This window comes from Uranotaenia lowii, chromosome 2 (genome assembly GCF_029784155.1).
Source record: "Uranotaenia lowii strain MFRU-FL chromosome 2, ASM2978415v1, whole genome shotgun sequence".
NCBI lineage: Eukaryota > Metazoa > Arthropoda > Insecta > Diptera > Culicidae > Uranotaenia > Uranotaenia lowii.
Window position 1 is genome coordinate 78,471,244 of NC_073692.1, and position 23,270 is coordinate 78,494,513.

The following is a 23,270-nucleotide window of genomic DNA, read 5'->3' on the forward strand; positions in this document are numbered from 1 at the left end:
TATCGGTCTGAACTTTTTTCAGCTTTCTGTATCTGAAGCTCAAGCGACTGAATTATAAGCTTTTGGCTTGGAAAAAGTGATATTTTTATGATTCCGATGTCTCTGACCCCTTTAAATCGACTGAAATGAGTAGTAAATGTAGGATAAAAAGGAATTGAAGGAGGTTGATGGTTAAAATTTTTGGAAAAAAATAAAATTAGAATGATTTATATTCCAAGTAACTTCAGATTTAAAAAGAATTTGATAATTTTTTTTCGATGAAAGAGTATGTTGATCGTTTTGAAGGGTGAGAGAGGCTGGAAACACTATAAATAATCGAGTACAGAAAAACTCAGTTGACGAACGAACTTTTGAGACGATAGACGCGGATGGTTGATTCATTCGTGGTATCCGATCCTGAGTAAGGAAAAACAAAAAAGTGACATATTCATATTCAATAAATTTTCGCATTTTTCCATCTAAAATGTCTTTTAAAAACCCGGATACCTGTTTTTCGTTTTTTTTTTCATAATGAAATTTTTTAAGACTAAAGGATTTTTGACATTTGAAAATAAATGAGAAGTAAGCTTGCAGAGTTCCTTTTCTAGGAGAAAGAAACGATTTTAACCTCGAATAGTGAGCGAATTCGCTCACGCACATTGTTAATTAAAGTGGCCTGAGACTGTATGTTTTTGGGACACTAAATAAGCACGGTTTTAAACACAATACATGTTTATCATCAAGATGATGGCAGATGTAACGTTATTTAAAAAAAAAACAAGCATTGAAATATTAAAAATCGGGGGAAAATTTAAAGATCAAATTGAAAACTCTTTTCACTTTTTCAAACGTTTTGTTAACAGATTTCCTGTTTTTTAAAGACATATCAATCAATTTTCAACAACCCCTCCTATAAGTTGGGGTCATTAGAATCCCTTATCGGCGGTACCAGCTTTAGTAATAGTTTTAAATTATGAATAGTGATTTTTTTCCGCTCAATACCGGTTGAATTATTACATTTTTTTTCCCGAAAACTTTCGCGATAATAATCACCGATGTAAAAACAAACTATTGTTCATAATTCACTACCACGAGCAGTAACAAAAACAGTCAAACCTTGAATGAACTGACTGAAAAAAGTCCATCAATCGCTCCGTGGAACAAAACATCAACAACAAAAAAACCCGATTTAATACACTTAACAGTGGATTAGAGCCTTTCTTACAGATTCAGAAGATTTTTGTTTTTATAAATAATAAATTGAATGCGGTGTTCAATTCTTGTGATTACCCATTTTAGGCCATTATGGTAAGATGTTATGGTAATGTAATGTTAAATGGTTTCATGTTATTAAAAACCCAAATCTAAATTCTTTTACAATGTATCATACCGAGTGTTACATCAAATTAAATATTACATGAAATGTTAAAGTTCATGTTTTTCTTCCGATTATAAATCATCTTATTTTACTGCTGACATAAATATATGTTCACGTTGAAAAAATTAGAAATGATGTGTAACAACGGTTGGTTTGGTCGGTGCCACAAAAAAATATCTACAAACTTTTGCGAGCATAAGTGTTGATTAACTTCAATCGATAGGTTCCGAACTGCGAAACAAACCAATTCATTTCTTCCCCAAATATTGATAAAAGTTACGACGACTTACGGTTGGTTCTGCTTAGATGCTTCGGTTCTCCGGTTGCATACCTTCCAGGCGTTTATTAGGCGCTGGCAGACCTTGCTTGAGTCTCGCCCAATCCCTTCGCCGCACCGTATCATCTTCCCACATCGGGTGGGCTGTTACTTCCGCCGTTGAGTACGACAGATCTATCCAGTCCTCCACACTGCTTTCAGGCATTGACATTGGACACCACAATTCACTTTTAGCACGCGTGATACAGCTGAAAACAGCTGCAATTCCGCACCTTTCAGCGCGCCCGAAGGACGTTCGATGTTCCTGTCCATTCTGTGGACTATCTCTGGTGTTCCATTCCCTTGTCATCGGTTGGCCAAGCGATTGAGAGGGTATTTCCGCACCGGTGACCCCTTCTCGTACTTCGAACCACCGCATCGATCCTAGGGAAACGAAACTGTCCTCCTGCAGTTGGCTAATCCCACAAACGGGACTTCAAAAACGTGTTCCACCACCAGTAGATACGAAAAAACCGGCAGTTGTGCCCTCAGCGGATGAAAGGCGGTGGCCGGTGACTTCGGAAGGTTTTCGAATGGCTCACTCCTTTAGATCGGCACAAACATGTAAGCACCAGGGTCCTGCTGGGGTTCCGATCTATGGGTGCTCCGGAAGAGGGCGCCGAAACTTGCTTTCCTTGGTTGGCTGCTTGTTCGCCGAAGCACTAGGTAGCGGCGTCTGAATGTGCTTTCAGTCAACAGGGAAGTGGCGAGTTGCCCTCTTGGATATCGGAACCGAAAGTGCACAAGGTTAATCTCGAGAGCTCAAAATAGATCGATCAAAAGAAGGGGTCCTGTCAGAGAAAGAGTTTCCGTTCAGGAATAAATATAAATTTGGTTCCAATAAATACTCACGGTTTCAACCCCTTTTTTGATGTTTTTTCCAATTTCGAACAGCTCGTTGCTGGTGGCAAATCGGTGGAGCACGCTAGAAAATACCAACTGTTTAATTAAGTTATGTAGGTGGAGCTGCCAACTTATTAACCAGATTTGTTTCGTTGTTTTTATTTTCCTTTCCGCACGCCAGACTCCGTTTTCTCAAAGTCGATACGATTTTCTATAACTTGGTTTGTTTCGGTGTTCTCTCCTCCTTGCTTCCCAAATAAAATAGCTTTCGCTCTAACGTGTATTCATGCTTTTGCTTGAAAGAGTGGGCGATTGAGATGTTTGCAAATCTCGCGTAACATTTCCAAATGGTAAATCTAGTAGTTGATTCGAAACGAGAAATACGAGAAACCACTTTTTGCTCATGAAATTCAACCAAAGTGATGTTGTTTCGAAAACTGTTTTTGTCAAAAATCCGTTTTAAAATTTTAAATATTACCATAGGGGGGAAATTTGGATAATCGAAATTTTAGTTTTGATGCTAAATGACTGAAATGCATTTGGATTTCAATTCATGCATTTTTATATAAATTCCGGATTGATGATGATTTTTGAATTTTGACTGTGACTCTGAATTATGCGACTGCATCTTATGGTAATTCTGAATTTTGAATCCCGATTCTAAATTGTAAATATGAATTAAATTCTTTAACAGAGTAAGAAGCAAACAGTTGCAGGAACCAAGTTCGATTTTATTCTGAATCTAGATTCTGAACATGAATTCTAAATCTGAATCCTGAATCTGTTATCTGAATTTAAATTTTGAACCTGAATCTTTGTTCCTGATTACAAACCCTCTTATCATACTGCCGAAAAAAAATTATGTTCACGCAGAAAAAAATTCGAAAGGTTATATAAACAAAACGGTTTTCAATTTCCAACTCTATGATGTATGAAATCTACACAGAAATTTTTAAAATATATGTAAATATAAAACAGTTTATAAAAACATACGATTTCATCGACTAATGGAAATGTTACTTTGAATTGAAATTGCGCTTTTAGAAAGTAGTTTTTGTTGTAATAATGTTAGAGAATAATTCTCTCATGATATGATATCAAACTCCCGCCACACACTACACAACTCGATCCAAAAAGCAAATGGATTTGGTCGTCCAGCATTTCATCAGAGTCATGCAGTCGTTTCTTTACAGCCAGCAGACAGCCTGCCTAGCCACGCCAAATCGTGACGCGGCATCCTGAACTCTCATCAACCTGTGAATCCCTGGCAGCGTGATCACGCATCAATCGTCTTCACGGCACCGCGCCCAGACCGCATCCAGTTGGAATATTCTAAATCTTTGTAATTTTGCCTCCGTTAGGAGTTGTTGGCAAGCCACAACAACACAGTCAGACACACCTGTTCTAACTGCGCGGTCGTCGGCCGCACCAAAAATGAGCCTCAACTGTAACCACCATTGCCTCCAGCTACCCGAAGCCTAATAAGTAGGGAAAGGAGTAGCAGTGGCAATTTACGGCCATACAGCGCACCAGGGGCAAACGAGCATCATTCACCCCGACGATACTAAAGATTTACAGATGTACAGACTATATGACAACATGGTGCATAAGTGATCGCTGTACAGTGTCAGTTTACTGCCCGCAACTTTGCCGACATACGCGAGCATGTGATATCTGTCCGAAACATTATAAATCCGGACTGCAAAGCTTGATTTGGACTTGCGGGACGTACAAAGTAGCCTCTTTATTCTCGCGAGCTTAAAGCTCCGTTCGTCAAAACCCGTTATAGGTCGGGCAACTGATATTGACACAAAATTAAAACAAGTAATCTATTGAAATTATCAACGGATTCGATTAGATTACACAATTTAAAAATCATTTGAATCTGATTCTGCAGCTACAGCATGAAAAGATAGGAATCAAATATATAATTCTAAAAACAGAAAATGTAATTTGAAACCCGTTCATTTTAATATAAAATCATAAAATCTCATGAATTAGCCCCATGACATTATAATATGTAGAGGTAAATTCTAAATTCAAATTAAGGCGCTTGGGATCAGAGGGGTACAATTATTCTATTTTTTATCAGAAATATGAAGGGGAGAGTGGGGTATCGTGGGTCATGGGGAAACGTGGGCCACTTTTAATATCTCAGATGTGTGTTAAGATAAAAATCTCAAACCAACTATCATCGACGTCGCTTTGCGTGAGCATATATTTCTATATGTTGTTGACTCAATTACGCATCATATGCTTCTTTAATTTATCAAGCTAAAAAAAATTATAAAAATTAACTTACATAATTTAAAAAACACCCACTAATTTCATCGATGGGGAATCTAAAGTGCATAACAAAAATATGCTCATACGCTTATGATCTTAGTTTTGTTATGATCTTTCACGTGGAAAAGGAATTTTTGATGAAACATCAACAACTCACACAAACCCAACGAATTTGCAAATCATAGCTTGTGGTGAATCGTGGGCCACGCATCTTGAACCACCTATATTTTTATGTTTTTATACACATTCAGAACTTAAAATACGTTTTCCCTATCTGTACGATTTTCTTATGCCAAATGAAGGGTTATGAAAAATATTTTGTCCGTCCTATATAAGAAATTTTGCCAAAACGTTTTGGAATCTATTCGATCATACACAGCTCTCTTTTTTATTTCATCATCTGAAATTGCTTAAAAATAACGAAATGAATTCTGAAATCACAGTTTTGGGTCAACTCATAAACTTTGCATGTTATTTGGTCAATTTGGATTTGGTGGCCCACGATTCCCCATCATTTTTCTAAATCCAAAAAATATTGCTTTTTTTGAAACAGTCAGAATTTGGGGAAAATAACTTATTAAAAATTAAAAAAAAACCTCATGGTACCTTGGAAATGTAGAAAACCACACCATTTTTTATTTTAATTTTTACTTTTGTAATAAAGAAGTTATGGAACAACGAAAAAAAGTGGCCCATGATTCCCCACTCTCCCATACATTTTGAATCTTAAACCAGAACTTGAATTCACAACTGTGAATTACAATTCCAAAATCAGATTTGAATCTGATATTATTATATTAATATTATTTTGAACTGAATGATGATTTTTTTTAAATTGAACTGTGATTCTGAATTGTGAGTCTGCATTTAAATTTGAATTCTATTTAGATGCTGGTTTTTAAATACAAATTATGAATTATAAAATGTAAATTGAATTTGTATTCTGCGTATGGATTTGAATTCGTTTCACAATGTTGGATTAAGCGAACAATTGGAGAAATCAAAATTCGAATGGTAATCGAATGTATTGGTACGGTTTGAGTAAAATCGTCCAGATCGAAATATTTTGTGCAAACCACCCTCTGCGGCATGGTGTATGGTGCTGTTTGTACAAAGCTCAGGCCATTTACTCAGCCCCAGCCGTATATTGTATATTTTCAAAATCAATTAGAAACATGATTTTTTTTATTAAAGATTACAATATAAAAAAAGGTCTAAAACCATATGTTTCAAATAATTAAACGATTTCTCTGGGTAACCTTTGGAGTGAAGACAGCGAGAATAGAGTATCAATGATTTTAACACAGAGTACAAAAATCGGTAAAATATATTTTCAAATCGATTAAGAACATGAATATAAAATTAAAGATTACAGTATGAAAAAGGTCTCCAACCATGTGTTTCAAATAATTTTACGTTTGCTCTGGGAACAAACGTTGGAGTGAAGACAGCGAGAATAGAGTATCAATAATTCTAGCATAGAGTCCAATGATCAGAAAAATATATTTTAAAAATCAATTAGAAACATGAGTATAAAATTAAAGATTACAATATTAAAATATCAATTAATTAACTCAAGAACAGATAGTTCGAGCTCATCATTTGACCAGTGGTATCTTTTGTCCAAAAATGTCATTGTAATTTCATGGTATGACTAGGAGTCAAGTGCAGCTTGATCTGGTTCTGTTGAAGGTTAAGTGTATAGCAGAACTGGGTTTGTTACACTTGTCATCACGGAATGGCGCAGTTCGAAGAGTTGTTACAGCCGAGTCCTTCGAGCGCAGAATTGAGCATTCCTTTTCGATTCAGGAATAGCAGGGGGAACCTTGGTTTATCATGCCTCCTTGCGGTCCAGTGCTGCACGGAATGATGTTGCAAACTTGGAGGGTTGAGTGCTTGGGAATTTACTACAGGGACCGATAAGTTTTTTTGTTGGATTGGGGCAAGCCAATATGTGGATACTGAACGAACCGACCGTGGTTGCGTATTGGAAAAACTTTCTGGTGCAGCTGAGTTCAGTTTCCTGGTCATACTTCGCACAGGTGCGGTGCAGCCGCCTTGTGGATGTTTGGCGTACAGATGAACAGAGGTCAGCTGATTTTGTGGAGAAACTGGACATACTCCGCGCTGTGTGTGACATGCCTGAGGTGCTGTGTGAGCGAGGAGCGGCAGTCCAGTGTGATGCACGGTTGATTGTTATTGCGCCCACAAGGGGAAGGACCACTGGATCGTTAACGGCAGAAGTTGCTGAGCTGCTGGAGCCATAGATCGGTGAGTGCTTTGCAGGGCTCGTTGGGGGCCTTCTGATTGATCGTTGTCCCAAAAGTTTCAAGTATCTTGTCGGCATTCAGTTCAGTTGTTCCTGTGGCTTTCCCGGTTGGTGGTTGTTGTGGCAAACGCGGACAAGTTTGACGAAAGATGAATCTGTTTAGTGATGCAGGACTTTGATGTTTTCTTCAAAACGTAAACACGTTACATGCGTTACTCTCGAATATGCACGCTCAGCCAAGTGAACATTAAAAACAAACAAATTAATGCTAAACGTTACTCTCGAATATGCACGATCAAAAAAAGTTAACAATGAACGAGTAACACGATTGGCAGTATAAAATTTTTTGGCAACAACGCAAATTTGTGAGCACGCAAATAAAAAAAAAGCAAAGAGCTTATTTCAGTGGCTAGAAAAGTATCGTCAAAAGCCAAGTAAAAACCAAAATCTATTAAGCAGTTGGCAGAATGTACAAAACAGCCCAATGCAGATTACCAAACGGGGACGACTGATTTGAATCCGGTAGAAAAATGTTGCTAGGCTATTTCATCCACAACCAGCATCATGTATGCTAATTATTTTTTCAGCAAGAATTTCTTAAGTTTTTGATACTACTAAAGTTTAAATATTGTACCGGAAAGCAATCCCAGCATGACAGGAGGGAGCCAAACCTGGAGTGACTTTCCAGATGTACTTGCAAGTCATAGAGGTTCATTTTTTCTCTGAGCGACAAAATGACAGACGACGATGTTAACAGACGACCATGGTAGAGGCGGAATACCTGGGTGCGTTAGAATTCGAAACACTTTTACCATAACAGTTAGCGGTAAGAAGTTTGAAACTTTTTTGCTTGAAATTAGTCGAAAAACATTTGATACACCTTTTCCAGACGATCTCCAACCAAAGATGTCGAAGACTTTAGGAAAACGGAAGCGAATGAACGGATGTCGGATACGATCATCGAGCAGGAAGGCCTTTAAAATGAAGTGATCAGTAGCAGTAGCCCGATTGAGAGGGCTAACAAGTTGGCTAACAGCAGACGCAAAATGTCCGATAATGAAGAAATTAAGACCTCCTTCAAGCTGGTCGTAGTGGTCAGATAGATCTGAATAACGCAGTTTGAAATGTGGATCAATCTGTTGGTCTTTCTGGTATTCACTATCATACTGACGTTCAATGCATATATATCATTACTCATCATATCATTACAAACTCGTTATAACCACAATCATTTTCTTATTTTGAACCAAAATTTGATAATTTAATCTTACCCAAATTCTAACAACTACGATTCATTTAAAAATGGGTGTTTGATGAATTAACTTAATTTGATTAACTAAACCGATATGTGAAAATAAAAATAATACTTGTGCAAATCATCCAAACATTTTGTTGTCTTTCATAAGCCAAAATTTGGTTTGTTGTTGGTCAAAATTTGGTAATAATTACAATGCATTTTTGCGCGTGAAACAAAGTTTGAATATCCCAAAGGTCTCCAACAATGTGTTAATAATAATTCAACGTTTGCTTTGTGTAACCTCTAAAGAGCCATCGTTCACCAATTCACCCTACATGTGGAACTAGTTGGAAACTTTCAAATAGTCAAAATGACAGAATCAAATATGTTATAGTTCTCATGGAATTACATTTTTATATCATTCAAGAAGCTATTTTTACAAATGTTGGTGGACTGGCATAAGGTAACCAAGCTTATGCTTTTCAATATGGTGCCACTAACTTAGAAAACTTAAATTTATCTTCTAATAAACTGACTATATAGTTACATGAAATTTATTCTTGAAAGTTTTTATTTAAAAGGTTACAATTATTTTCAAAAATGGCTGTTTTCTGCGGAAAGGTAATAAATTTGATGTAAAATTGATGCAGTGAATTTCACTCTTCCTACCCAATACTATGTTGTGGTGGTATATCTGCTGGCTGGGCTGTACACTTTCTTAATTATTGATCTTTAAAAAAACAAACCGACCAAAATCAATAAGAACATGAATATAAATTAAAAGAATACAATATAAAACTTTTTTTTTTTATTTTAAAATGAGAACTACCATCATGGTTGAAATTTATACGAAAAAAAAACGTTCAAAAGTAACCATATCAAAACATTTTAGATTATAAATTTAAAAAGCATATAAAATGGTTAATAAAAAATAAGTGTGTGAGAGATATTGAGATGGTTTGCTTCGTCCGCCCGCACGCGTCCCTTTGTCGTTATCTTATTCACAGAGCAACCTTTGCTTGCGAATATAGCGTTGAGCGAAACATTGATGGCCAACAATCGCTTTCGTACCATACGATGTTGGCCAGAAGTACTCATGACTGATTCTTATTAATTCGGGGTTGTACCCCTTGGTAAAACCATACACAAATTTAACTATTTGGAGCTTGACTTCAAATTTTTTGAAATGGTTCGGCGTAAAGCTGAACCAGAAACAATTTATAAAATAAAATGACTTCCTAAAGTTTTTCTTCCTTCTACAAGGTTATTTTGAAGGCAGCAATTCTGAGTGGGAGTGAAAGGTGTCGTTCCTCACTTGAACGCATCGATTGGGTAAGGTAGTGAGCGCGCCCATCGTGTAAATGACGTCATGTAAAATATGACGTCATATATACAGTAATCTTGATTTTAGTGATTGCTGGTTGTGGCTAGCAAGCCCAATTGACACGTTTTTTGGAGTGATGATTTGATGATAATTACTATGAAAATTTATTTTTCAAACTATTTTGTTTTTTTTCTTTCTTTTATACATTGAAGAGGGAAAAAAATCAGATTTTTTAAGACAAAAATCATTTTTATTGTACTTCCCAGTTTCGCAAAAACGTAGTGACAAAGTTTATAAAAAAATCACACCAATACATACAAATACACTGACATCGTCTGAACTCGTCGAGCTGATTCGATAAGTACCTATAAAGGTATATCTAAGACCCATAATTAAGGATCTCCCAAATCGACCGATAACTATACCTTTCTGTAAGAAAGGCAAAAAAGGTCCCCAACCATTCTTTCAAATAACTCAACGTTTACTCTGGGAACAGTCCAATGACCAGTAAAATATATTTTCAAAATCAATTAGGAACATGAATTTATAATTAAAAATTACAATATAAAAAAAGGTCCCCAAACATATGTTTCAAAAATTCAACGATTGCTCTGGGTAACCTATTGAGTGAAGACGGCGAGAATAGAGTATCAACGATTCCAGTATAGAGTCCAAAGATGGGTTAAATATATTTTCAAAATCAATTGAGAACATGAATTTATAATTAATGATTACTATATAAAAATAGGTTCCCAACCATATGTTTCAAATAATTCAACGATTGCTCTTGGTAACCTATGAAGTAAAGACAACGAGAATAGAGTATCAATGATTCTAACATAGAGTCCAATGATCGGTTAAATATATTTTTAAATTTGTATCTATGTTCATTTTTACAATTTTTAGTTTAGTCAATGAAATGTCGGCCTGGTCTACACGCATAGGTGTAATGGTCAGAATCAATTATCAAGGCGAATATAAAATAACGAATACAATATCAAGAACCGGTTCAACTTCAAAGGCTGATCCTCCGGAGCCACTAAAAGAGAACTGAATGTCGAGAAAATTGGCGCTGTCATGATTATTTTGAATACAGCACGTCACTGGTACGGCCGTTCGCAAGCAGAGCTCATTCCGGAGATTTCAATGTAGATCCGTTGCTATCTGTTCGTTCTTTCATGATTGGATATTACAATTTTTGTCCCTGTAAAAATCAAAATCAAAAATCAAATTAATTTAGAATTAAATTTTCATTTAATTTTTCAATACATTTTTACCACTACGAAAACATGCTTCGAATTTTTGTGTGCTTCCATCAGCTGGAACTTGGCCCGATCGCTGTAGTCGTTCGGGGTCATCACCCGGACTATCTGTACAAATCGAGCTGCGTACATGTACTTTTACTAGTGCTTCTTCGGCAGGCTTTCGTAGCTGAAGATACTGTCCGCTTCGCCCGGGAGTAGATCGAGTGATTCGTCCTTTACTGGTACAGCTTTTCCCCATCATTCGGATGGAACCTAACGAACACAATCCTCTCGCTAGTGGGCCTTGTAATCGATAAATTCTAGCACCACTTCGCCACCGTGTTGTATGTTGCAACCCAGTCTGCATTTCTTGTCCTGTGCCTGTTCGGAAGCCTGCGAACGATGTTGAATGAAGGTAGATCGAGCCTCTTTCAGGGAGGCTTCACTAGACTGTGCCGGAGAGGCTTGCAGCTGATAATGATTGTTTCTTGGCTGAAAGCGAACAAGATAATCCTGCAAATAGAAAAAGGAATGTGTTGTAAACCATGAATGTGAACCATTAATAAATATTTGATGTACTTACGTTCGATTTCGATGAAGACATCCAGACAGCAGACTAGATTGCCGAAAATGATGTTTTTCATCCAGATGCCTGAAGGATTCGACCCGTCGTATTGTCGTAGAAAGTGTTATTTTTATTTTGTTTGCACTCACGCTCCTTTTTTTAAACTCAAAATTAAGTAGTTTTGGTTCAAAACAGCACTTCGGTGGCAGCCCTCAACTTTGAGTTCAACTGGGCAATAGCAAAACTAAGTTCTGATAGGCATACTCAATACTAAGTTCGGCAGCCTCACTCGAATTTATCCTTTTTTTCGAGGGTAGCTTTTTTTTTCAGGGAATTAAAGGATGAAAAAAATTTATTGTACCCAGATGTTGCTGTTCCGGTACATTGCATTGCATCCGGTACAATTACGGAGCGGTGAAAAGTTTTGACACTCCCGGTCAAAGAAAACTTCCGGATGTTACTTCCTACGGGAAGTACACAACATCCGGAAGTTTCCGGACATTCCAAGCCGCTCACCGTATGATAACAATGACGGACAGAATTTTACGCTGACACGGTGAGCATGCATTCCGTTATGAAGTTCCTTCATAGTCTTCCGGTAATTGTTCCGGAACGACAAAATTTTGCGACGTGTTCGTTGGTTTCTGTTCCGGTTCGAACTGAACTCGCTAAGTGTTTTCAGTCCAACAAAGAGAGTTCAATTTTTAGTTCATAAGGTCGAACTCAGCTTTGCTCCCTCGCCGAAGGAAAAAAAAAGGATGAATTTTGAATTCGCAGTTCGAATTCCGTTTTAAACCATCGCAAGGAGGAAAAAGAGTGCTTAACTTTAAGTTCATAAAATCGAACAATGTTTTGAACATCGGTCGTACTTAATTTTGAGTTAAAATAAAGGAGCGTGCATATATTACACGACACGACTTATGCCTAAGACCACTATGGCCCAACTTGGTTAAAATGTTTTCTCTTCAATGAGCTTCGAAAACGATGTTTTTTCACTCCTCGATAAAATGCGTGCTTCTTCAAAATGGCAACGTGCGTGCTCTTCACTTTGAAAATGGCAACGAATGGAAAAATATCTCAATGTCAACTTTTTTAACCTTTTAATATTTTTTACATGAGAACTACCATCATGATTGCAGTTTTTCCAAAAATTCATTCAAAAGCAACAATATTAAAAAATTAATTAAGTAACCATATAAAATGGTTAATGAAAATGAACGTGTGAAGAAATTAATATGGTGTGCTTCGTTCTCCCACACGCGCCTCTTCGTCGTTTTGTCCTTCACAGAGCAACCTGAAGTATCAATCACTTTCGTACCATGCAGTGTGGGCACGACGTACTCATCAACGACTTCATTAATTTTGGGGTCGTACCCCTTGGTGAAAACCATTTTTATGTTAAATATTTCGGAGCTTCGGTTCCGAAATTTTTTGAAATGGTTCGGTTTCAAACTGAACCATTTAAATGAAAAAATAAAATACAACCTTTGGCCGGGAAATTTTGAACTGTCGTCTTCCTCCCACACGGTTTCTGTCACGATGACATCAAACCTGAGTGGGAGCGAAGCCTGTCTGTTCTCCCTTCCACACATCGACAGGTTCATACTTTTAGATAGCAAGCGCGTATCTATGACGTCACGTATAATTTGACGTCATATATACGATAATCTTGATTTTAGTGATTGCTGGTTGTGGCTAGCAAGCCCAATTGACACGTTTTTTGGAGTGATGATTTGATGATAATTACTATGAAAATTTATTTTTCAAACTATTTTGTTTTTTTTTCTTTCTTTTATACATTGAAGAGGGAAAAAAATCAAATTTTTTAAGACAAAAATCATTTTTATTGTACTTCCCAGTTTCGCAAAAACGTAGTGACAAAGTTTATAAAAAAATCACACCAATACATACAAATACACTGACATCGTCTGAACTCGTCGAGCTGATTCGATAGGTACCTATAAAGGTATATCTAAGACCCATAATTAAGGATCTCCCAAATCGACCGATAACTATACCTTTCTGTAAGAAAGGCAAAAAGGTATCCTGGAACCATTTACCGGCCCTTGATTCGGGTCAAACAAGGTCGGCTCCACTGCTGGCTGCTGTTACTGGTTCCAGTTACCAGAATTCATGTGGGGAGAGGAAAAAAAACTTGAATTTTCCACCATCGGTAGAGAAGTTGGGCGGGGAAGATAGAAGTGGAAAAGCGGATTTTCCAGCGAGCAAACAAACATGCGGAAATCCACACACGTGCTCTCACACGTACAAAAGTGGCCATCCATCTATTCAATCCGTTCGCAAAACCACTGGCCCATCCCCCGACCGCGACCTCCAAACTTACACGGGATTTGGGACTTCCTCGTTCTTCCCTTTTCCCCTGGAAGTAGTCCACAGTTGTTTCGAAGCTGCTACGCGTAGCAGCACATAATCTATAAAATGTTAAAATGACTGAATGAAAATTGATTTATAGTTATGTTGTATAGTTAGATGTTATTGGATAATTCTGTCATTGTCAATTCGACTTGATTTACAGTTATTGTTTTATTACGAGTTTATTATTATTATCGGGCAAGCGGGCGAAATGACGCGAGCGCTCACTCGCTCACTCGGCGAGTGATAGGCTTCCTCGTCCCCTCGTCGTATCACCAAGCTCACTCGTTATGATATGCGAGCTCATCATCGTCATCATCCGCGGTTGCTGCCGCGCGCGCTCTCTGCCTCCCTTGCTTGCTCGGGTGTATTGTCCGTCGTGTGCGTTCAAGCGTTCGATGGACCCGCCAAATAGAGAATTACTCGCTCGATAGGCCTAGCAGCATGGTTCGGGTAAGGCGGAGCGGACAAGCCATAAAGCATAGATCATCATTGCCACATACTGTATTCGTTCATCGTCGTAGACAACGACGACGACGAAATGCTGAGGGCATCATCCAGCAGCAATGGCTGGATAATGATGAGATGAGTCTGCTTTTCAGCTGAATTCACAGTAATATCATAAACAGCAGCAGCAACATCAGTTGTTGATGATGATGCGTGTCGGAGCGATGATTTTGAAACATTGCCTCTCCATGGCCTGGAGGCTGACTGGAAGACTGGAATGGGTGATGAACGCCATTTTTCCTCGGCCATCCTCCCACACTTCCAAGCGACTTCCAGGCGACTTCAATTCATCAATTCCGCTGCGTGAACGACCGGGTGGTGAATGTTGTTTGTTCAGTCCGGGCACATCACCACACCAACAAATGGCACCGACTGGCGATACGTGAATTATTATCAAATAAATCATCTTTATGATGGTTCAGAAATAAATTTTAAAATTTATCTACCGTGTTGCTAGAGGTAGGTATAACGATGTGCGTACGAAGCGCGTGGGGGTGACTTGATTCGGAATGATCACGATCTGCTTCCAATCCCACATTCTTTCACTCAGTCTCGGACCACTTTATCCATATTTTTTTTCGAAATGTTCGGCCTACATCAACGAAGAAATGTCCCTTCTCCGCACCACAAAATCAATCCCAAAAAGACAGACCAATTCAACACCCGAAACGAAAACCGGGTCCCATGAATCGTGTTGGATGACATGTGAGTGGTCTTCGTCATTAATCATAGAATTATTCTTCCAACCCAACCTTCTTATACGATCCCGACTCGATAAGAAAACGAAGACGACACTTCGGCTTAATTTCTTGACCAGCAAGACGCAACCTTCAGACGCGCTGATCTACATCAAGCATGTAAATCAAAGGAGAAAAGGACAGTTGAAGCCACGCCTTTAACACACTGGTCGTCGTCGTCACATGCTCATCAACATGGCTCAGCTCAGTGTCCGAACCGGGTGATGGTTATCGGTTGTCTTCTTTTATCCACATGCTTCGTCTGCGTTCGTAGGTCCGAATGACCTCGTCCGTCAATCGTCAAGTGTGGGACACCCAACTTAAACCACTACACACCGACTCTTGTCTTTTTCGCTCTCTCTGTCTCTCTCGCTTCGAGTATGATGTGTTGTTGTGGATCGAATAAGCAGAGCAGTAGATGAATAAGAAAACAGAAAAAAATGGAACCAACACACAAAACCAAAATGGAAAAGACATAAATTACAATTTATGAGAAATTTGAAGATTCGGTTCTTCGGTCCCGGACCATTATGTGTCATCTGCTGATGGTTTCCTGTTTTCGGATTTGTTCTGCGTTGCTTTGAATAGAGGCATTTTTCTCCGGCTCGATAGAAAAGGCATTTTTTTCGACAAAAGCAATATTTTCTAATGCCTATGTTCAATGCGCCGAAGAAAGTCACTGAAGAAAGGAGAAAAACCTATAAATTCAATTTTGTCAGTTAAAAAGAGATTAATTTCCAGCGCTCTTCGCTTAGTCGGGACTTTTTGAAGGAAAGATCTCACACTGCGCGTCAATGCTTAATTTTAGTCTGAATTTTGATGTAGATAAAAATGAACCCAAACGAAACACAAAAAAGCAAAATGAAACAAAACGTATACCAACGAGAGACACCCGAGAGAGAGAGAGACACATCAATTGGTCTTAAAACATTAAACATGTTGGGCAAGATAAGGGGCGATTGATTTATCGTCGTGTGTAACGAATGCCGACGGATCATGCGCGATCGGTTTTCAGCCTTAATTGCCTACACATATCGGAATCACTCGGGTTGAGTGAGACTCGAGAAAACCGACCCAACCGCTCGATGAATAACGATCGCGAACCGAACCGAACCTCTCTATGCTTCTAAACGGCTCCATAATTGAATTCAATAGTTTCCGATAACAGGTTAATTTGAATTTAACCGGGCGAGGAATGCTTTGTCCCTGGTATCGCAAATCAACCCTCTCTTACCTTATATCAACACCAAACCGCGCCATCTGCTGTCCAAACTGGGAGACTAACAATTGTATCTCTTTTCTTCTCTGTTTCCCCCTTTTCAGTGAAATGGCCAGCCCTAGATGCCAATCGAGGGAGTCATCCGGCGGTGGACGATGCCCTTCGGATGAATCTATCCGGTCCGAAGGCGATCGGGACGGTCAGAACTCGGGCCCGAACCTGAGCCCGGTATCGATCACGCTCCCGCCCACCCTTGCGCCAGCAGCCGCCGCCGCCCTCCTGCCTCAGCATTCTGCCGCCATGGCCGCTTATCTGAATGTGGCCGCGGTGGCAGCCCAGCAAAACCGACTACTGCTAGGATCGCCGCTGGCCGGTCTGGCAGCAGCCCGCAATGGATCTCCCCCGCTGCTACCGCCACTCGCCTCCCCGACAGATGAAAGTGACGATGCCGTGTTGGATTTTAGCAAAAAGCGATCCGATAGCGGCACGGCCGACGATGACGGTGGCAGTGATTGTGACGATGGAGATGCCATCAACCTGGGCACTAAATCGGGCGAAAACAGTCCCCTGGATTTGTCGGTGAGCACTCGGAAGCGAACAGGTGATGACTCCAATTCGCCTCCACCCAGGAAAGCATCCCGGCAGCACGATTTCAAACACGCGGTGGTAACACCATGGAGCTCGCCGATTGCACCTCAGCTACCCTACTTTGCTGCTGCCGTAGCGGCCGCAAGTCTTTCGCCCAAAAACAACCACTCCGATTGGAATGGCAAACACAAAGGCGTCTCCAATGATGCCGCGAAAGCCTTAGAAAAGATGACTGAATTGAGCCGTTTGGGTGGCGATGAACTCTACCGGACTCCGAACAACAATGTTTCTGGTGGCGTTGGTGGACCAGCCTCAGCCGGGGGTCGACACAGTGCATGGCAATCGCATTGGCTCAACAAAGGTGCCGATACAGCCAAAGACGTGCTAAAGTGTGTCTGGTGCAAGCAAAGTTTCCCATCTCTAGCAGCCTTGACCACCCACATGAAAGAAACAAAACACTGTGGCGTTAATGTTCCTCCTGGCACCGGAATGCCTCAACAGCCAATCCAACAACAACCACCGAATTCGTCCGCACCCAACACTGGTAATAGTGCTTCCAATAAACCATCACCCAGTGAACTGAACCTTTTGATCAAAGAAACAATGCCGTTACCCCGCAAACTAGTGCGCGGACAGGACGTTTGGCTAGGCAAAGGAGCCGAACAGACTCGTCAGATCCTCAAGTGCATGTGGTGTGGTCAAAGCTTCCGAACTCTAGCGGAAATGACAACGCACATGCAGCAAACCCAACACTACACTAACATCATCTCGCAAGAGCAAATCATATCGTGGAAATCAACCGATGGCGAAAAGCCAACCGGACCACCTGGCCCAAGCGGAAATCCTCCAAGTGCACCAGGTGCTCCACCAGCTCCACCCGCACCCCAAACCAATAGTCACGTTAGCGCCGTTTTAACTTGCAAAGTATGTGATCAAGCATTCTCATCCCTCAAGGAGCTCAGCAATCACATGGTTAAAAATGCTCACTACAAAGAGCACATCATGCGATCGATCACCGAAACAGGTGGAAGGCGGCGACAGACCAAGGAAAGGCGCAAAAAATCGCTCCCGGTGCGGAAACTTTTGGAAATGGAACGGGCACAACAAGACCTCAAAAACGGTGAAAATCCTTCCGTCAGTCCAGTCAATAAACCAATTCGAGATCTCGGAGCCGGAAAAATAACTTGCGAAAAGTGTAACGATAAAATCGAAACCACTCTCTTCGTGGATCATATCAGACAATGCATTGGTGGAGCTGCCATCTTGCAAGCCCAACAACAGCGAGAAAAGCTCAAAAATGCACTCCTTTCTAACACGATCATTCCACCTGATTCGATAAGTCCGGTTACTCCAACCAGCCGAGATGGTCGTAAATCAGTCGGAGAAGATCTCTCGTCTCCAATGTCCTTACAAAAATCTCCAATGCCAGCCGATCTATCCTCACCCGCATCCGGTAAAAAAGAAGGCGAGAAAAGTTCATCGCCATCAGTGCTTAACGCAATCGAGCAACTGATCGAGAAAAGCTTTGACACCAGATCTCGTCATCCCAGTTCCAATTTTGGCAACCCCAGTCAAAGCACAACTCCATTAGGCTCCAGCATACTAAAACGGTTAGGTATTGACGAGAGTGTAGACTACACGAAACCTCTGGTTGATCCACAAACTATGAACATGTTACGAAGTTACCACCAGCAACAGTACATGGCCCAATTTGGGCGACGGGAACGAAGCGGCAGTGAATCCAGTTCAATCTCGGAACGAGGCTCTAGCAGAGTCGATTCGCTGACCCCGGAGAAAAAATTTGACACTCCAAGCCATTCAACACCCCGGGGAACGCCCGAAAAGCAGTACATGGATGAACACAACCATAGCGATGATCAACCCGTCAATATCAAGCGAGAAATGCACAGCGATGATGAAGACGGCGATGGGGAGAAGCAAGAACCACCGAAAATCAAAATCAAGCGGGAGATTGATGAGGATGAAGATGATAGGCCGATGAGACCACCAAGTAAGTCCAACGATGATGCATCGGACGTTGAGAAAGACATCAAACGTCGGTGCAGTATAGCGTCTAGTCCGGCACCGAGTCCTCGTATGCTGACGGCCAGCGTACCGATAAGCCCATCAGCTAGTCCAATCAGTGATCATCATTCCATCGCATCGCGGTCGACACCGGGTTTGGCGGAAGGAGCTGGTAAGAAAGTGGGCAGTGGCGTGAGCATCAGTAGCAGCTTGGGAGCTTTATCGTCGATGTTTGATAGTTTGACGGGAGCAAGTGGAACGGGTAACAGCGAGCCGAATGGATCAGGTGGCAAGAAGTCCAGTGCCCATCCGTTGGCGGCGTTGCAAAAACTTTGTGATAAAACCGAAACGACACCTGCTGCACGGGGAGGTGTCAGCAATGCACTGCTGTCGGCGACAAATAATGCCTCGGCAAGTAGAACGGCTCCGGGTGCAATTTTGGCTTTTAGCTGGGCGTGTAACGATGCGGTAGTGTCCGATGAGTCGGTGATTAAGTGTGCCTATTGCGACACGACGTTCACCTCGAAGGGCGCCTATCGACACCATCTGTCGAAGGCACATTTTGTGAACGACGACGTCATTCCGGAACCGAAGGGACAACCGCTGAAGCCAGGTTCTCCTCATTCGCCGAAATCGACTGGAAGTGGTGTAGCCGGTTCAAGTGGCCGGGACAGTGTTAATCGCATGGACGGGGGTGGGACTCCAATTCCACCGGCGGGAAGCAGCGGCAACGGTCAGGCACGGAGTCCTCCACCTTCGCAGTCACCTGCCGCATTCGACGAGAGTCCGCACTCCAAGTTTCTGAAATACACCGAGCTGGCAAAGCAGTTGTCATCCAAGTACGTCTGACATTCCTAAGTTGAAACCCGCGGGTAGGTTCGTTTTTCCCTCTGTTCCATGTATGTAAATAATCCACTGAAATGTCGGAACGATGACGGACAGTCAGCGATAGGGCCAGAGCGTGTACAGTGTTGAGAATAAACGAGAAAAAAAAAACACGAGGAAGGAAGCAAAAACAAGGAAGAAAATCGTTCGAACGTGAGCCGCAGAAAATGAGGCAGTAAATAATGTATTTATGTGCGTATCCATTTCTGCCATGATGGGTGCCTTCAATGGGCACTCAAAGTTCGGTAAAGGGGAGGCCGGCACCGTGGAAGAAAATTGGGCCGAGAGTGGTTGAAGTTTGGCAGCGTTCAACGACAGAAGCGACGAAGCCGACGGGAGCAGGTTTTTTTATCCGTTCCTACGCTCCCTCTTCTTGCAGGTTTATTTCTGAGTTATTCCTCTTCTCTAAGAGCACCGTCTATATGAGACTGTATATGTGAATCTCTTTTCTGCTTCTTTTAAATCACTTGCCTTAATGACTTTTATGTACCCATCATTCGAGGCGAGAGATGGTGTTGGACGGTTACAAACATACTCAAACCTGTAACCAACATTCGCCCCCGTACTAACACACCGACATACACACACGCATACATTCTCTGAAACGGGGCCAAATCACGTAAACTTCAGAAGACGAAAACGAAAACGCTGCGGCAGCAGAGAGAGGACACAAACAAGTTTCTCGGCTCGACTGTTGCTCCCTACTTGAGTGCTGCTAGCGCGTTGATGCAAACAGATCATGCTGGTGTTGGTTGAGTTGAAGTGCAGCGTTTCGTTTTTTTTTCTTGTGTTCTTCTGTTTGGACATTTCTCATCTCCGGTGTGTGCTCTTTCCTGCGAAGGAGAACGGAGAAGAAATCAATCAAGAAAATAAAGCCAACGTCAGCGGAATGTACTCTGCTCAGGCTCGGCAAAAGCAGGCTGTGCCATTCTGGTCGCTGCCTATCATAAAGTTGGGCAAAGAAGTGGAAAGGGTAAACGCCAACCAAGAGCCATTGGAAGGCCGCCGTTGGTTCGATGCAGAAAAAACAAAATGGAGTTTTGCCAGGCTTTTGAACAATAAATCGAAGGCGGGCTCCGCGGAGATTCGCGCGCTTCGTCATCAATCTTTGTCAGACGATGTTATGGTAACGATGTTCTTCCTTGTGTTCGCTTCAAAGAAGGTTTTTGCAACAACTTTCATGCTTTAATGGAATTCAATCCTGTTTCTTTCACATATCCCTTGTTGAAATATTTCATTTTCAATAACACTAGTTTACAGCATTTTTGAACTCAGTAAACTGAAGGTCATTTCCAATGTGAAATCGGGCGCTGAATCCGAAAATGAAATTCAAAAAAATCTCAGTAGAACCGTTTTTGAGTTATGCTCCAAATATGAAATTTAGAAAAAATTGAAAAAGTTCTTGTACTTAGATTAAAATATCTCGGACGGCATAACAGTAATTTGAAATCTCTCTTTTGCATATTGAAGGTGAATAAATTGTCTATCGATCATCTGAACATTGTTTTTGCGTTTGACCAACAGTATTGTTGATATTAGTGACTTTATGAGGAAAAAAAATTATAAAAAACGCATTTTTTTGAGAAAATTATGTTTCAACGAAAGTTTTAGACTCGATGGTAGCATTTAAAAAATCTGATTTTCTTTCGCGCTTAAATTTCAATTTAAAACAAAGATTTCAAGTGTTTATTTATCAAAATCGGTAGAAAATTGAAGAAGTTATGGCTACTTTACCATAATAGTATTTTTTGTAGTTTTTCATAATTTAACGAACCGCAGTACACTTATCATAGTATAGGTAGAACGAAACATGATAAATCTCACTCGCTCCAAGCCAAAATTTTTGATTAGCTTACCAAAAGGTCACATGCCAAGTTTCAGGAAGATCTGACCATAGGGAGGGGTTGCTTAAGTCTCAAACGTGAATAAAATTTTGAGGTATTTTGACCGGAAGGAACGAAAAATACTGGTTTTTCATCAATAACTTTTTTCATCACTAGCTGATTGTTTTTTATGGTTAATTTTCTTTAAATCTAAGTTGAGACAAATATTTCACCCGAAGACTGTAACTCGATTGGATTTGAAACAGAAAAGTTATTGCGGTTCAAAGATTGTATTTTGGTCGAAAATTGTCGTAAAAAACGCAATGGGTAAAAAGTACTCATTGCGTGTTGGACAAAATTTGCGGCCTTTGAACCGCAATAACTTTTCTGTTTCAAATCCAATCAAGTTACAGTCTTCGGGTGAAATATTTGTCTCAACTTAGGCTTTAAGAAAATCAACCATAAAAAACAATCAGCTAGTGATGAAAAAAGTTATTGATGAAAAACCAGTGTTTTTCGTTCCTTCCGGGCAAAATACCTCAAAATTTTATTCACGTTTGAGACTTTATCAACCCCTCCCTATGGTCAGATCTTCCTGAAACTTGGCATGTGACTTTCTGGTAAGCTAATAAATAATTTTGACTTGGAGCGAGTGAGATTTATCATGTTTCGTCCTTCCTATACTATGATAAGTGTACTGCGGTTCGTTAAATTATGAAAAACTGCAAAAATTACAGTTATGGTAAAGTAGCCATAACTTCTTCAATTTTCAACCGATTCTGATAATTAAACACTTGAAATCTTTGTTTTAAATTGAAATTTAAGCGTAAAAGAAAACCAGATTTTTTAAATGCTACCATCGAGTCTAAAACTTAAGTTAAAACAAAATTTTCTCTAAAAACATGCGTTTTTTATAATTTTTTTTCTCATAAAGTCACTAATATCAGCAATACTGTTGGTCAAACGCAAAAACAATGTTCAGATGATCGATAGACAATTTATTCACCTTCAATATGCAAAAGAGAGATTTCAAATTACTGTTATGCCGTCCGAGATATTTTAATCTAAGTACAAGAACTTTTTTAATTTTCCCGAAATTTCACATTTGGAGCATAACTCAAAAACGGTTCTACTGAGATTTTTTTGAATTTCATTTTCGGATTCAGCGCCCGATTTTACATTAAAAATGTTGGTCAGTTAATCAAGTTCACGATTTTTTTAAAATTTTGTAAACTAGTGTAATTATTTTTGCAACTTCCGTGTTAAGTCGGTAATTCGGTAAATTTGTTAAATGCTGCCAAACAATCTGTTTGAAAAAAAATCGTCCTTCCTTGTTGATGCATGTACATTTAAATTATTAGTATTGAGTTGATCAAAACACAAAGAATTACTTTAGAGTACGAAATTCATGGAAAATTATGAAACCATACGAGTCATTCGAAGTCATACGGAAAACAAAAACGAGTTATTTAGATGCTCCTTCCAAGTAGTTATTACTATTGAAACATGCAAGCTATACGATACGAACAAATTACAACTATCTCAGTATAACACGGAACGGTATTGGAAAGAGAAAGAAAACGAATGATGGACTAAATCAATTTCAATCTGAAATTTGGTATACGTAATTTACACTCAAGAAAATTTAAATAAAACACATAAGTATTATACC

General features: G+C 40.0%; 1 protein-coding gene and 1 long non-coding RNA gene across 4 annotated transcripts in view; one reads left to right on the top strand and one right to left on the bottom strand.

Moving 5' to 3' along the window:
* The window catches only part of LOC129743732 (protein tiptop), a 130,036-nt gene extending 108,205 nt beyond the window's left edge, over positions 1–21,831 (top strand). The window contains exons 2-3 of one of the 3 annotated variants that reach the window (XM_055735860.1): positions 6,845–7,073; positions 16,382–21,828. In XM_055735860.1, coding sequence (XP_055591835.1) covers positions 16,386–19,739 — 3,354 coding nt within the window. In that variant the 5' untranslated portion in view covers positions 6,845–7,073; positions 16,382–16,385 and the 3' untranslated portion in view covers positions 19,740–21,828. Of the gene's footprint in view, positions 1–6,844; positions 7,074–16,381 lie in introns of all 3 variants that reach the window. The other 2 variants (XM_055735858.1, XM_055735859.1) reach the window with 2 other exon arrangements.
* On the bottom strand, positions 10,489–11,709 carry LOC129743733 (uncharacterized). Its single transcript, XR_008736669.1, has 3 exons — positions 11,460–11,709; positions 10,902–11,389; positions 10,489–10,836 (listed from the first exon to the last, which is right to left on the bottom strand). It is a non-coding gene; the product is annotated as an uncharacterized LOC129743733 (long non-coding RNA).
* Positions 21,832–23,270: the final 1,439 nt, after the last annotated feature.